General features: G+C 45.3%; 1 protein-coding gene across 7 annotated transcripts in view; it reads right to left on the bottom strand.

Moving 5' to 3' along the window:
- TNN (tenascin N) overlaps nucleotides 1–16,014 on the bottom strand; it is a 71,163-nt gene that overhangs the window by 27,345 nt on the left and 27,804 nt on the right. For 3 of the 7 annotated variants that reach the window (XM_061383265.1, XM_061383268.1, XM_061383266.1), the window contains 6 exons: nucleotides 12,555–12,818; nucleotides 8,386–8,649; nucleotides 7,465–7,728; nucleotides 4,287–4,550; nucleotides 2,156–2,419; nucleotides 124–387 (listed from right to left, as the gene is read on the bottom strand). In XM_061383265.1, the coding sequence (XP_061239249.1) occupies nucleotides 124–387; nucleotides 2,156–2,419; nucleotides 4,287–4,550; nucleotides 7,465–7,728; nucleotides 8,386–8,649; nucleotides 12,555–12,818 (1,584 nt within the window). The remainder of the gene's footprint in view (nucleotides 1–123; nucleotides 388–2,155; nucleotides 2,420–4,286; nucleotides 4,551–7,464; nucleotides 7,729–8,385; nucleotides 8,650–12,554; nucleotides 12,819–16,014) is intronic. The other 4 variants (XM_061383269.1, XM_061383267.1, XM_061383272.1 and 1 more) reach the window with 4 other exon arrangements.

Raw genomic sequence — 16,014 nt, 5'->3', positions numbered from 1 at the left:
CTCCTAATATAATCCACAGTCCCTGAGGACATGGGCCACAAAAGCAGCAGTGCCGTAATTCAGCAGCAGTAGATCGGCCCACAGTGAAAAACCCTAGTTTGCTTTTCTTGTCCCTCATGTTACCTGTCGGGGCCTTGGTGTCGGCCTTCCTGCTCTCCCGGTCCCCCTTCTGGGCCCACACGTGGACCGTGTACTCCACGCCCGGCCTCAGGCCCGTCAGGACGGTGCTGCTCTGCTGCTTCCCCACCGGAACCTCCCTGGTGTCTCCGTCAGCAGAGGTGTAGCGCACCAGGTACCTGTCGATGACGGCCTGCACCGGGTCCCAGGAGACAGTGGCCGTGTTCTCTGTCACCTGCTTGGTCACCAGGTTTTGGGGGCTGTCAATGTCTGAAAAGAAAACAACAATCAATTTGGATAAAATCACAGCCACCTTGCTTGGGGTGACACCCTTTCATGTTTCGTGGGATTTCCATCTTGCGTGCTCTAACTGCATCATGGACATATGTGTTCTGTCCCCATAAAGACTTTGACTCCTCAAGGAGAAAGCACAGTAGACCAAAACCCGAGTGTCTGTACTATTACCTCTACCAAGAGTTTAGAAAGACAAATTTCTTTCTTCATTCATTAGGCATATGTCAAATGCCCACTATATACAAGGCATGGGACTAGACAGTTTGCAGGGTTCAGTTGAAGAAGACATGGTCTCTGCTCAGTTCAGTTCAGTTCAGTCGCTCCGTCGTGTCTGACTCTTTGCGACCCCATGAACTGCAGCAAGCCAGGCCTCTCTGTCTATCACCAACTCCCAGAGTCCACCCAAACCCATGTCCATTGAGTCGGTGATGCCATCCAACCATCTCATCCTCTGTCATCCCCTTCTCCTCCTGCCCTCAATCTTTCCCAGCATCAGGGTCTTTCCAAATGAGTCAGCTCTTCGCATCAGATGGCCAAAGTATTGGACTTTCAGCTTCAACATCAGTCCTTCCAATGAACACCCAGGGCTGATCTCCTTTAGTATGGACTGGTTGGATCTCCTTGCAGTCCAAGGGACTCTCAAGAGTCTTCTCCAACACCACAGTAGCTAAAAATTTTGTTTCTAGCATCATGTCAACAAAGACTTCTCAGTTCATACAAGATGATTCTACCAGCCAGATGCCAATATAAGCTCCCAGAGGAAGAGGGCTATGTTCTACTCCCCTTGGGGTTCCCACTGCCTAGGAGGGAGTAGGGCCCATGGAAAATGCTCAACATATGTTGTTAAATGAATCGGCAAAATTAAAATCCAGTTTTAATATGCTTTAGCAGATCATAGATTCACTTGTAATGCTGGTTTGCTGGCTAAATCACAGTACAGAAATATAATCATACATCTCTTTCACAATAAGATGAGGATATAACCTAGAAGTTACACCTGAAAATAACACAATATTATAAATCAACTATAAAAAGTTCAGACATAAACCCATGCACGTGCATGTGTGTGCTAAGTCACTTCAGCCATGTCTGACTCTTTGTGACCCCATGGACTGTAGCCTGCCAGGCTACTCTGTCCATGGGATCCTCCAGGCAAGAATACTGGAGTGGGTTGCCTTACCATCCTCCAGGGGGTCTTCCTGACCCAGGGGTCGAACCTGCAGCTCCTGCATTGCAGGTGGATTCTTTACCACTGAGCCACCAGGGAAGCCAGAACATAACATAGAAATTATCCTTATCCTCAAATATCTCATTATAGTAAAGCAAACCACATACAACTACTCACTTTGGTAGATGTAAAGTCTACTTTTTGAAGTTGAGTTTTGAACACATTACAGTTAATATTCATGGCATTTGATTTTCATTTTCTGTTTCCAATCACAAACTCAACAGGAGAGCCTCAATACTGAACAGAAGACTCACACACTCGGAAGGAGCACTGGCAGGACCTGACCATCAGTCACAGCAGACTTGTAGCTTGGAGGCTGCCAGGTGGCCCTGACTTGTAAAGAAACCAGTTAAAGGGAAATGAGAGATGGAACATGCAGTACATTATGATGGAACACCATCCTGCCCTTCCATAAATCATCAGCTTTGCCAGTTTTCAGTTCAGGAAACCAAAACTAGATGAGGCATAGCCTTAGCATGACAGGCCTTACGTTCCCAAAGAACAGTGCTCTGTTACCTGTTGGGGCCTTGGTGTCAGCCTTCCTGCTCTCCCGGTCCCCCTTCTGGGCCCACACGTGGACCGTGTACTCCACGCCTGGCCTCAGGCCCGTCAGGACTGTGCTGCTCTGCTCCTTCCCCACCGGAACCTCCCTGGTGTCTCCGTCAGCAGAGGTGTAGCGCACCAGGTACCTGTCGATGACGGCCTGCACCGGGTCCCAGGAGATGGTGGCCGTGTTCTCCGTCACCTGCTCGGTCACCAGGTTTTTGGGGCTGTCGATGTCTAAAAGGTAAAGTACACTATTAGCAAGCACCAGAGAATGAGACCATGTTCCTTGGGGTGAGGCAGTCTCCATTCTTATGGATTTCCTGTCTCCTGTGTGGATTTTTAGTTGTTTCATGGATGTAGGTCTTCTCACCACAGCTGGACTCTTGGATCCTCAAGCAGGTGGCACAAGACAGCAGAATGGGCACTGGATCCAGAGTCAGAAGAGCTCCACTCCAATCCCAGCCCAGGAGGCAGAGGGGAGGACCACCAGGAGGAGCTACGGGCTGGAGCCAGCAGACCTGGGCTCTAGGTCCAGCTCGATCATCAGCCAGCAGCGGCCCTGCACAACTCTGCCACCCCTGGCTGGGTCTCCATCCTCATTTGTAAAATGTGGGCCTTGCCAAATAGATTTTAAGGTACCATAATATTCCATGAATATTTCATGAATCATCAGCTAACTTTGTGACTTGTCGAAATCATTCACGTCTCTGTATTTGAGGTTTCTCAGCTGTAAAATGGGGATATTGATTCCTGCTCTACCCGTCTCAATGAATTCCTCTGAGTACCAATGAAATGAAGAATATAATTCTCATTCATTGCTGGTAGGAATGTAAAATAGTGCCACTGCTCTGGAAACAATTTGGCAGCTCCTCAACAGTTAAACATAGAGTTACCATATGACCCAGGAATTCCACTCCTAGGTATATAGCCAAAAGAATGGAAAACATATGCCCACACAAAAATTCGTTCATAAATGCTCACAACATCATTATTCACCATAGCCCCAAAGTGGAAACAACCCAAATGCTCATCAACTGACAAACGGATAAACAGAATGAATTAGATCCATGTAATGAAATATTGGAGAAGGAAATGGCAACGCACTCCAGTGTTCTTGCCTGGAGAATCCCAGGGATGGCAGAGCCTGGTGGGCTGCCATCTATGGGGTCGCACAGAGTCGGACACGACTGAAGTGACTTAGCAGAAGCAATGAAATATTATTCAGCAATAAAATGTATGGACACAAGCTACAACATGGGTGAACCTTGAAAATATTATGCTTAGTGAATGAAGTCAGCCACAAAGGGCCACATATTCTATGAATCTATTTATATGAAATGTCCAGAATAAGGAACTCTCTACAGACAGAAAGTATGTAGCTTCCTAAGGCTGGAGGAAGCAGTGCTGGGGAACAACTGCTAATGTCTGGGGTTTGTTTTAAGAGTGATGAAAATATTCTGAATTAGACAGTGGTGATGGCTGCTCCATTCTGTATATACTAAAAACCACTGAATCACACACACTATAAAAAGGTGGACTTTATAGTATGTAAATTATAACTCAATAAGTCTGTTCTTAAAAAATGAGAAACAGAGATGAAAGAGCTTTAAAAATTATGAACTGTTACTATTTAAAAGTGCAACCTTAGGATCCTCAGAATGGAGTACACAGCAATCAAAAGAGAATTTCTCCACTAAGAAAGCCATAAGACTTCCTTGTTCCGAAGAGATTGCAGCGCAAGTCATTTTCCTAAGGTACTTACCTCACAGATCCTAACATGTGGCTTATTTCTTTCCTTTCAAGAAGAAATGTTTAATGATTTATCACAAAGTAAATTCACAGTTGGAGGGACAGTGGATAGATAAAACCAATTACCATTTATCTTTGCAAGATCAAAGTATGAGGCCAAATGTGAGCCCCTTATTTTGATGTAATGTATAAAAAGGAAGTGAGGGATGGTATGTGGTTTGGCAGAAGTCTACCCTCCTGGTCTTCCAGAAATCATCGATTCTGCCACTGTCAGTTCAGGAACACAAAACTTGACCAGCCATTGACTTTAGCATGTCAGGGGTTCCATTTCTAAACAGCAATGCTCCCTTACCTGTCGGGGCCTTGGTGTCAGCCTTCCTGCTCTCCCGGTCCCCCTTCTGCGCCCACACGTGGACCGTGTACTCCACGCCTGGCCTCAGGCCTGTCAGGACGGTGCTGCTCTGCTCCTTCCCCACCGGAACCTCCCCGGAGTCTCCGTCAGCAGAGGTGTAGCGCACCAGGTACCTGTCGATGACAGCCTGCACCGGGGCCCAGGAGACGGTGGCCGTGTTCTCCGTCACCTGCTCAGTCACCAGGTTTTGGGGGCTGTCAATGTCTGAAAGGAAGATGCTGATCAATAAACACTATTCACAGAGTGAAATCTTGTGGCCACGTTGCTTGGGGCGGGGTAGTTTCCTGTTCTCATAATTTTCCTATCTCATATGTCAGGTTTCAGCTGTTTCATGGACATAGATCTCTTTATACATCCAGACTTGAGGATTTTCAAGGAGGAAGCACAGAACAGCAGAATGAGCAGTAGACCCGGAGTCAGGAGAGCCGTGGCTCTGGACAACCCAGCTGTCTCCGGCTGGGCCTCAGTTTCTTGATCTGTAAATCTTGCCTTCAGGTTGTATGGTCTCAGGTACCTCTGAGCCCTACTGGTCCATGCATGCATCTAATCTCATAAATTATTAACTTGCTTTGTGACCCTGGGCAATTCACTTCACTTCTCTGCATCTGTAAAACGGGGGTGTTCAACAGTTATTGTACATCTCTCCAGGGTAGCTCTGAAAACCAAGACCAACAAACGTCATGTAGAAAGGGGTCTTGACTATAATATGGTTATCAGTGTTTATAGGAAAAAAAGGCATAGGGAGATAACATGAGTACATATTCTGTAGAGTTGAGTATCATAGGAGTTAATAACATGCCCTTTGTAACAGTTTCTGGCACAGAGCGCATGCCCAGTGACCACAGGCTATTTTAAATGATAGCAGTTTGTTGATATTTTACAAATGTACAAGATTATATTTCTCCATACTGCACATAGATAATGTATTCAAAAATGTATTCACCAAGAGAATAAGAGCACTTCTCTGTTCCACATACAGGCACACCTAGTTTTATTGTGCTTCTCTCTATTGTGCATCACAGATATTACACTTTTCACAAATCAAAACCTGCACACAGCAAGTTATTGGCACCATTTTGCATTTGCCAACAGCATTTGCTCACTCTGTATCTTTGTGCCACATTTTGGTAATGCTCATAATATTTCAAACTTTTTCATTCTTATTATATTGGTTTTGGTGATCTGTGGCAAGTGATCTTCAGTGGTACTACAATTTGCTGAAGGTTCACATAATGATGAGCATTTTTAGCAAAAAAGTATTTTTAATTAAAGTATATACATTTTTTAGGCATTATGCTATTTACATTTCATAGACTACAACGCAGTGTAAATGTAACTTTTATATGCACTGGCAAACAAGAAATTCATGTGACTTTCTTGATTGTGATGTTCACTTTATTGCAGTAATGTGGAAACAAATACAATATTTTGGAGATATGCCTATAGTTGATTGCAAAAGCCATTACCCAAGGTCTTATCATAGACTTACAATCATATGTTCAAGTGGGACCATCCTTATCTTGGCTTAGGCCTGACCCCAAGAAAATAAGTATCTACATTCCAACCTGAGGGCCCAAAGCCAAGGTGGGTGCAACAGTTTTGTGGCCTTTGATTGATCAACCAACTACAGACTATGAATGAGGTTGGAGAGCACAAAGAGGTGGGACTTAGAGAGTGGATTTCTTTGAAAAGAGTTACACAGAGAGTCCCATGGGTGAGGGCCAAGCCTCGAGTAAACAGTTGCAATAGGATCCCTTGCTGACCTGCACAGGTATACTCTAGAGCAAAAGTTCTCAACCAGGGGTGACCTCAGTTCATTGTGGAATAGGGAGGCTCCTGGCCCCAAATGGGTAGAGGTCACAGATGCTCCTAAACATGCTACAGTGTACAAGACAGACCCCTGCAACAAAGAATTATTAGCAGTGCCCAGGTTGAGAAAACATGACCAAAGCTTAGGGAACACCATGCGCTGGTGTCTGACCTGTGCATAAAATATCTGAGGTGTGAAAAAACTGCTGGTTGCCTTGCTGCAGAGAAAGGAGACACTGCAACGTTGGGAAAAAAAAAAAAAAAACATATATCTGGCTGCGTGGACAAAGGGTGCCTGTGCGTTCCACATGGCCAGATGTGGACCAAGGCAAGGATAGCCCACCTGGGGTTACTTTAGAAGCTGTCGAAGGGAATCATCCAGAAGGGTGAAGAGACCCCACCCACAAGATCACTCCAGTGAAAGAGTTGAGGGAAGAGGACAGATGAGCTGTCTCTGAAGAACCAAGGAAGTGTTCCATGAAGGAAAAGTTGGTTTTAATCCTTGTTGGGCACCATTGGCAGACTCAAGCCAGCTGTGACTGTAACTGTCAAGTGAGATCCCTCACCTCTCCTCCTGCTGACCCCTGAACTCCCACACACAAAACATTAATGGGTCAGAAAGTCTAGCTAGCACTCTGGAAGAACAGTGCTTGAAGAACAGAAGAGAAATATGAGAGAAGCCAAGCACACCCCTCTCCGTGGCAGGCAGTCCACCCACGAATGGCCCAAGCTGATGAAGAAGAGCAGGTTTAACTTTCAAATATGTACAATTACTTGGATGTATATATCTTAATTACTAAAATGAAACATATTGGGGGCTTAAAGTGACTTAGACATTTGCTTATTCTGAACCAATAAAACACCATCATTTCTACCAAAAATGTTCATCCAAAGGGCAGAAACAAAAATAAGCACCGTGGAAAGGCTTTAAACTGGTGAGGAAGGAAGAAATTTGGTTTTGGATCAGCCCATCCCTCAGCATGGTCATTACTTGTGCTTTCTTTATATTTATCCCTTATGAAGGGGAAGGTTTTCGGTGTAAACAACAAAGCAGGTGCACAGACAGACAAATGACCGTAAGCAGGAACGTCAGTGTTGAAAGCCTAAACTTTGGTCTTTAACCAAACAGGACAAGCTACACATTCTAAGAGAAGCCACGCCATGGAAGAAAGGGGTACACAATTTCCTATGCGAGGATACCAGCCTGCTCATCCTTAAGCCTCTCTTTCTGCTAAGGTGAGAGAAGGAAAACCAACCTAGACAGACCATGAGCTTAGCAGTGACACAGTGACAATATGTGCTCCATTACCTGTCGGGGCCTTGGTGTCGGCCTTCCTGCTCTCCCGGTCCCCCTTCTGCGCCCACACGTGGACCGTGTACTCCACGCCCGGCCTCAGGCCCGTCAGGACGGTGCTGCTCTGCTCCTTCCCCACCGGAACCTCCCTGGTGTCTCCGTCAGCAGAGGTGTAGCTCACCAGGTACCTGTCGATGCCGGCCTGCACTGGGGCCCAGGAGACGGTGGCCGTGTTCTCCGTCACCTGCTCGGTCACCAGGTTCTGGGGGCTGTCGATTTCTTTAAGAAAACATTTGGGAAAGACTAAGCCTTGAAGCAACATAAGAGATACCCATCACCCCATCACAGAGATTTTTATCTCCTAGAGCCCTCTTAGCACAAGACAATGGCTTTCCCATCCCAGATTCCCTGGTGGGAGTCAAGGGAGAAAGTAACCCCTGGTTCTCCACATCAAAGGACTCCTCATTATAAAGCTGACATACTTCCTTAGCTTCCAACTCCCTAAAATGTGGGAGGAACAATGTCTTCTTTAGCAACATTATGGCACATCAAAACAATCCATCAAGTACCTGGCATGATTTTGGGGTATCTAATTTACCATTCTATCAGGGGCTACTTCCCAAGCAATCGTTCTAGAAGTACTATCATAATCATTGCAATGACCAGATCCTATCAGTATCTTGACTGAGTCTGCTAAAAACACAGCCACTGCACAGCTTTCCTTCTGTCTTCTAGTCGGCTGAGTGGCTCCATGAGTAGCTGTCACCGTCAGGAAGGGCAGCACGATGAGATCACCACTAGAACTCACCATCTCCTTTGAGCTTTCAGTCTCTGCTTTGCAAAGTCTCTCAACTCAAGACACATCTTTTGTCACCATGCACATCCAAATCCACACCCTCAAACTTCAATCCCCATTGACCATCTTTCTCTTGTTACCTGTCGGGGCCTTGGTGTCGGCCTTCCTGCTCTCCCGGTCCCCCTTCTGCGCCCACACGTGGACCGTGTACTCCACACCCGGCCTCAGGTCCGTCAGGACGGTGCTGCTCTGCTCCTTCCCCACTGGAACCTCCCTGGTGTCTCCGTCAGCAGAGGTGTAGCGCACCAGGTACCTGTCGATGACGGCCTGCACCGGGGCCCAGGAGACGGTGGCCGTGTTCTCCGTCACCTGCTCGGTCACCAGGTTCTGAGGGCTGTCAATTTCTTTAAGAGATAAAAAAGTGTACCATTTGCCAACTCACTAATTTGTGAAAGGCCAGCACACAAACAACCAAAATGATGACCTCAACAAATTTCAGAGTGTGTTATATGCCAATAGTTGGGATAACTTATGGGTTTAATTAAGCAAGTGGTCTGAAATTTCCAAGAATGAGCCATTTGCATTTAATGAAAAGTAAGGTTTACAGACAAAGCCTATATTGAGTCTCAACTCTATAAACTTTTCTCTACAAGTTGCCTTTGAGTAAAAAGAATTTGTCTTCATATACACATTTCTCCATTACCCTGGATTTACATAATGTACTCTTTTAGTTCCTGACTCCTTATACTGGAAAGCAGTTACACTTCAATAAATCTTTGCATCAGATCTAATATTTTCTTTTGGAAGAAAAATATCCAATAAGTAGAAGCTGTCAGTTCTTTCCATATAAAACATTATGTCTGAGGCCAGAGAACTTGGAGACTTTTAAAGTATTTGATGTCTAGGTGGATAAAAATAATCCTACTTGTCTGAGTTTCTATGCAGTTGAAACCTGGGTTCCACTATTTCCTGGTTGCCAACTTAGAACAAACTATACAACTTAAGTCTTGGTCTCCTTGTCTCTACAAAGAAGGAAATGTCAGTACCTACCTCTGTTTATGATGAATGGTAAATGAGATATTGCATAGTAAATCTTAAATATGAGCTCTTTGCTATTACGAATGTCACTTAAGGTATGAAATATCACTTTCTCCTCAAAACGCAAACCCTTAAAAAAGTCAATAATCTAAGGAATCAGGTGTAATGATTAGCATGCCTTTACTCTCCTGTTTCAAAAACCACCTCTTTGAAAGGATGAGCTTTCTATGACAACAGCTTTATTTCAGACCTCTACACCATAACTTGCCAGTGTGGCCAGGCCAGCTCGGTGGGATACACAGACAAGGGAGAACATGCCAGAAGGAGCACAGGAGCTCGGAATGTACCACCAACAGCTGACATGAAAGGACAGTTTATCCTGGGATTTGGAGCTGGCTTCTCCGTCCCAGCTTCATCTTTCCACACTCCACCCCTCTCACCCACCCACCCACCATAAACACCACTAAAGATAACATTACCAAGATAAGCTGATGTTAAGCCATGAAAACCAGCCTGTCATATTTCCACACCTTGGCTGTCCAGCCGCTCAGTCGTGTCTGGCTCTTTGCGACCCCATGGGTTGCAGCACGCCAGGCCTCCCTGTCCTTCTTTGCATGGGCTGCTCCCACTGCCAACAGCCGCCCATCCTTCTAGACTCTTCAGGCGTCACCTCCGCCTGTGGGCTGCCATGACCGCTCTCACCCCTACCTTTTTTCAGACTCCCATAGTTCCAGGGTTATGCTAACACAACGTAAGTCACTGCACTTTATCTTTTTCACTTGTCTTCTCCTCCCAGAGGACTGTGAGCAACGTATGAGCGCAAACCGTGTCTTCTACCTCTGTACCCCCAGAGCCCGGCTCCGTGCCTGACACCCCCGGCAGCACCGCACCAGTAGCTCCTCTAATCCGTGGTACTTATTCACACCGCCCTCATCTGTGAGCAGGGAAACCTCTTCTTTATTACAACTTTCACTGTCTTAAAAAGGTTGACCCAGGGACTTCCCCGGTGGTCCGGTGGTTAAGAATCCACCTGCCAATGCAGGGGACATGGGTTCAGCCCTTGGTCCGGGAAGCTCCCACATGCTACAGGGAAACGAAGCCTGTGCACCACAACGACTTGAGCCCACGAGCCGAGAGCCTGTGCTGCTCAACCAGAGAGGCCACCTCAACGAAGAGCCCGTGCACCACAGCTAGAGCAGCCCCACTAGCGCCTCTCACCACAACTAGGGAAAACCCGTGCACAGCAACGAAGATCCAGCACTGTCAACATAAATAATAAACAAATGTTTTCTTAAAAGGTTGACCCACATGTTCTATTCACAACACCCAAAATCTTGGTAAATGGAAGGCCACGTGTAATATAACCCGGGATCTGGTAATCTACGGTCCGTCCATCAGCCAAATCTGACCCACTGCCTGATTACATAAATCAAGTGTTATTAGAACACAGTCATGCCAGTTCATTTACATACTGTCTATGGCTGTTTTCTCATTTCAGTGGCAGAGTGGAGTAGACACCAGAGACTGTGTGGTCCCCAAAGCTGAAAATATTTACTCTCTGGCCTTCTGTAGAAGGTTTTCTGACCCTGACTTTAAACAAATCTAGATCTCACCACTCTTACTGCCAACTGCCTCTTCCCCTGGAGGAGACAAAGACCACGTGGCCTCAGGAGGCTCTGGACCATGAAATGCTTCCAGGTCAAATGCGGATTAACATTTCTGTGCACTGAATGTTTGTGTCTTTTCAAAATGTATATGTCGAAGATCTAACCCCTCATTTGATGGTATTTGGAGGAGGGACCCTTGGGAGGGAATGAGCTTTAGATGAGATCATAAGGATGGGGCTCCCATGGTGGGATTAATGTCTCTCTGAGAAAAAGAGGAGACCAGAACCTCCTCCTCTCCAGCATGTAAAGAAGAAGGAAGCATCTGTAAGTCGAGAAGAGGGCCTTCACCAATAAATGAATCAACTGGCATCCAGATCATGGGAATTTCCAGGCTCCAGAACTGCAGGAAATAAGGTTCTGTTGTTTAAGCCAACCAGCCCATGGTGTTTTGCTATAGCAGCCCAAGCAAGAAATAAGCACAACTATGATTTATGTAGCACTCTCTATGTCAGGTAGGGGCTTCCCTTGTAGCTCAGTTGGTAAAGAATCTGCCTGCAATGCAGGAGACCTGGGTTCAATTCCTAGGTCAGGAGAAGGAAATGGCAACCCATTCCATTATTCTTGCCTGGAGAATCCCATGGACAGAAGAGCCTGGAGGGCTACAGTCCATGCAGTCCCAGAGTTGGATACAACTTAGCAACTAAACCACCACCACCTCTATGTCAGGTACTTACATGGATTAATTCATGTAATCCTCACACTAACCCAGTGATGTAGAGTTACGTGCCCCATCTAATAGACAAGAATCTGAGGAACAGAAGTGAAATAAGTTACCCCAAATCTCTCGGCTAATAAATGGTAGAGCTGAGATTAAAACTTGGACAGTCAAGCTTCTGAAACCGTATTGCTAATTGATTATCAGCTTTTCTGAGCATCTTGACACTAAGAGACTGTCCAAAACAGAAGTCTATCAATAGGTGAATACTTTTCTAGGATTCCTGTCACGTGTGTGGGACGTCATGGATTCCAGGATTAGGCTTTCTGAATTCAAAGTTGGTGCCAGAGGAGGGTTTAAGCAGAAGGAATGTCTGGGATATACATTCCCATGCAGCCTCAGGACACCTGCAGGCCCCAGCCAAGCAGAATGATGGGATGGAGTGAGGGAGCCCTTACAGTTTCGGAAAGCATAAAGTTAGAATTGGTACACTTGGTAAATGTTGACTCAGGAGGCAAACCATTTTCATGGTCTGAAAGACAGCTCCAGATTACACACACAGTGCCTGTGCCATCACTGCAAGCTGAGATAAGCATTCAAATTCACTGTCAGCCAAATGTTTTGAGTTTTCACATCCAAAAAAAAAATGAAAATTAGAAAGTGTTCCTCTGCTCTGAGGGAGTCGCATGTAGAATTTCAACCCACGTAAGTATGACCTTCTGATTCAAATTAAAAGGATGACCTCTTTTGCTTGAGGTTAAAAAGGGGAAAAATTCATAATTAAGAAATTTAAAATTGCTTTGGCAACCCCCTGCCCCTGCAAACAAAAGAGCTGGTGCTAGGTGGGATTCGGTCTCCTAATTCAAGAATCAATCTTCTCCCTGCCGTGAGGAAGTCTGTTTATTTAGAGATGGGAGAGAATAAGAGATGACTCCCCTTCTCCTGTTACCTGTGAGGGCCGTGGTGTCCACCTTCTTGCTCCCCTGGTTGCCCCTCTCAGCCCACACGTAGACTTCATAGGCCTCCCCCGGCCTCAGGCCTGTCAGGACAGTGCTGTTCTGCTCCCTGGGCACCGCCGTGTCCTTGGTCTCCCCGTCAGCGGAGATGTAGCGCACCATGTACTTATCGATGACCGCCCGGACTGGGTACCAGGAGACCGCCACTGTGTCTTCAGTCACTCGGTCGGTGACCACATTGGTTGGACTATCAATTTCTTCATAAACATAACACAAGAAAGAAAAATTAGAGAAGACTTTTGGCTGGTCAAGGTTACAAATGTTTCAAGATTGCATTCTTCTGGATGACCTGGTTCCATAGTCTGTGCAATGCAAGACTCTCTGTCATCTATGACAGGGAACAACTGGCCTCTGCTTGAACCCTAAGCTGAGAAAAGTCTTCCTGATGGATGTCCATTTTCAGACCACTGAACACATTAGAGAAAGCTCTTCCAAATGTGGCCACTTGAAGTGGCTACTCCTTCAAGGATGTCTACCCTTGGTATGCATGGAGAATACATCTAATTCCTCTTCCCAGAGACCATTCAGCAGGTGGATGGTCTCTTCCTATACTGTGCTGTACTTAGTCACTCAGTCATATCCGACTCTTTGTGACCCCATAGACTGTAGCCCGCCAGGCTCCTCTGTCCATGGGGATTCTCCAGGCAAGAATACTGGAGTGGGTTGCCATGCCCTCCTCCAGGGGATCTTCCCAACTCAGGGTCTCCAGCCTTGTAGGTGGATTCTTCACCATCTGAGTCACCAGGGAGGCCTGGTCTCTTCCTACTTCTCCCCTAATCAAAACAGCTTCACCTCTCTAATTTATGCACTTGTAAATTAAAATCTATTATATTGTGTTATAAACTTATATTACCAACTTCCCACTTAGTTTCTAGAATTGGCATTTACATCTAGACGTGTTCTTGTCTTTCCCTTTTCATAGAAAAATTCCCAGAACTCAGTCCATTCATTCAACAATTCACTGAGCATCCATTCCATGCCATGGAGTGTAATGGCTCTCAGGAATCACCAATTAACAGGACAGTCAAAAATCCCTCTTCATGTAGACTTCATATTCTAGAAGGACTAACCCAGAACAAAATGTCACAGACACGTTACCCCTCAATAACAGCCTCAGCCCAGAGCCTCAGAAAATCCCAGTTACCCCAGGGGTTTTCAACCTTTGTCAACCAAGGACACCTACTAAGTACCACCACCAGAGGGTCTACTTCAGAAGGTCTGAGATATGCCCTGACATCTCTATTTAAAAAACAGATACACAAAACTGCACAGGTGATTCTGATGTCCATCAAAGGTTGAGGATCTCCACATTAAACCACATCTTCCCAATTTTTGCATATCATACATGTCCTGGACCCACCATTTATCCTCATTATATTTTATCTTGCAGATTCCATTTATAATGTAGTCTTTCATCCAAGATGCCCACTTTCCTTTCCAGGTTCTTACCATTTGCAAACTTAATAAGTGATTCATCTGAGTGCACCCATCAAGGTCACTGATAAAGATGCTTGCCCCAAGACCCTGCCTTACATATAGACTGGTATCCTTCTGGGTGAAGACACACAGAAAGGAAATCTGAGCATTTTTCTTCTTCCTCATCCTGCTCTAGTTCTCTTGGCCAAGGATTTTCCAGCAGAGAAGTTACAACTTTACATAGCTATGTTCTCTGACACCAGTGCACTTTTCTTGAGCACAGCGGCTGTGTTTTGTGTGCAAGGAAATGAAATACGTTCTATCACCTCAGACAGTGCATATTTTAGTTAATAAATCAACTGCCATTTATTAACCACACACTAAGTGCCAGGTGCTTTTAATTCATGACTTTATCAGACCTCATAGTAACAACATAAGGCATTCACCAGGTCCTCCATGTACTAGTTTGCAAAATTAATAATGGTTACCATTTTGAGATCACTAATTATATGCAAGACTCAGAGAGATTAGATAAATTGCCCAAACTACACAGACAGTAAATGGTAGATCCTGATTCCTTCTTTAAACAATCATTGAGTGTCTACTTGGAGCCAGAGACTCAGCAGTGGTATGAGTTAAATTGTGTCCCCTTACCAAAAAGATAAATCTAAGTACTAAACCCCAGCACCTCAAAATGTGACTTCATTTGGAGGTCTAGAGATATAGGGTTAAAATGAGGTCTTTATGGTGGTGGAACCGATCCTTACAAAAGGGGGAAATTTGGACACAGACACATTCAAATGGAAGACAAGATGAAGACACTCAAGGAGGAGACAGGCATGTGAACAGGCACCCCAGTGTTCACTGCAGCACTGTTCACAAGAGCCAAGACACAGAAGCAGCCTAAAGGTCCATCAACGGAGGAACGGGTAGAGAAGATATATATTAGTATGTATCCATATACACACACACAATGGAACACTACTCAGCCAGTAAAAGGAATGAAATAATGCTATTTGCAGCAACATGGCTGAACCTAGAGAATGACTTCTCAGTAAGTCAGAGAAAGAGAAACATCATATGATATCCCTTATATAATGGAATCCTAAAAAGCCATGATACAAATGAACTTATTTACAAAACAAAAACAGATTCCCAGACTTAGAGAGCAAACTTACGGTTGCCAGAGGGAAGGATGGGGGGAAGGGACAGTTAGGGAGTTTGGGATGGACATGTACACACGGCTATATTTAAAATGGATAACCAACAAGGACCTACTGTATAGCACAGGGAACTCTGCTCAATGTTATATGGCAGCCTGAATGGGAAGAGAGTTCGGGGGAGAATGGATACATGTATGTGTATGGCTGAGTCCCCCTGTTGTCCACCTGAAACTATCACAATATTGTTGATAGACTGTACTCCAATACAAACAAAAAAGTTAAAAAAAAAAAAAAAACACAAAGATTGCCAACAAACCCCAGAGGCTGGAAGGGACAAGAAAGGATCCTCCCCTTGAGCTGTCAGAGAAAATGTGGACCTGCTGACACCTTGATTTCAGACTTCCAGCCTCCACAACCAAGAGACACTCAATTTGTTTTAAGCCACTCAGGTTTTGGTACTTGGTTATAGCAGCCCTGGGAAACTAATATAAGCAATGAAGAGAATAAAGACCCTCAACCAGGGAGCTTACATTCTCTTGGAAGAGCCAAACAATAAACAAGTGGGGATAGTGTTAGGAAGCCCAATAGGGCAAGGTAAAGGAATTAGAAAGTGAGAGAAGAAAGACACTTGGGATTTTAGAAGGAAGGCCAGTGAGAAGGTAACATCTGAGCAAAGAGCAAAGTGGAATGAGGCATCGAGCCATGGACAATCTGGGAGACCTCACTTCAGGCAAAGATAGCAGCGAGCTCAAAGGCCCTGCTCCATGTATTTGGGGAACAGCAGTAGGCCAGGGCATCAGGACAGAGTAGGTGA

This window comes from Bos javanicus, chromosome 16, assembly GCF_032452875.1.
Source record: "Bos javanicus breed banteng chromosome 16, ARS-OSU_banteng_1.0, whole genome shotgun sequence".
NCBI lineage: Eukaryota > Metazoa > Chordata > Mammalia > Artiodactyla > Bovidae > Bos > Bos javanicus.
Note: the sequence above shows the minus strand (reverse complement) of the source record. Positions and strands in the feature narration are given on the sequence as shown.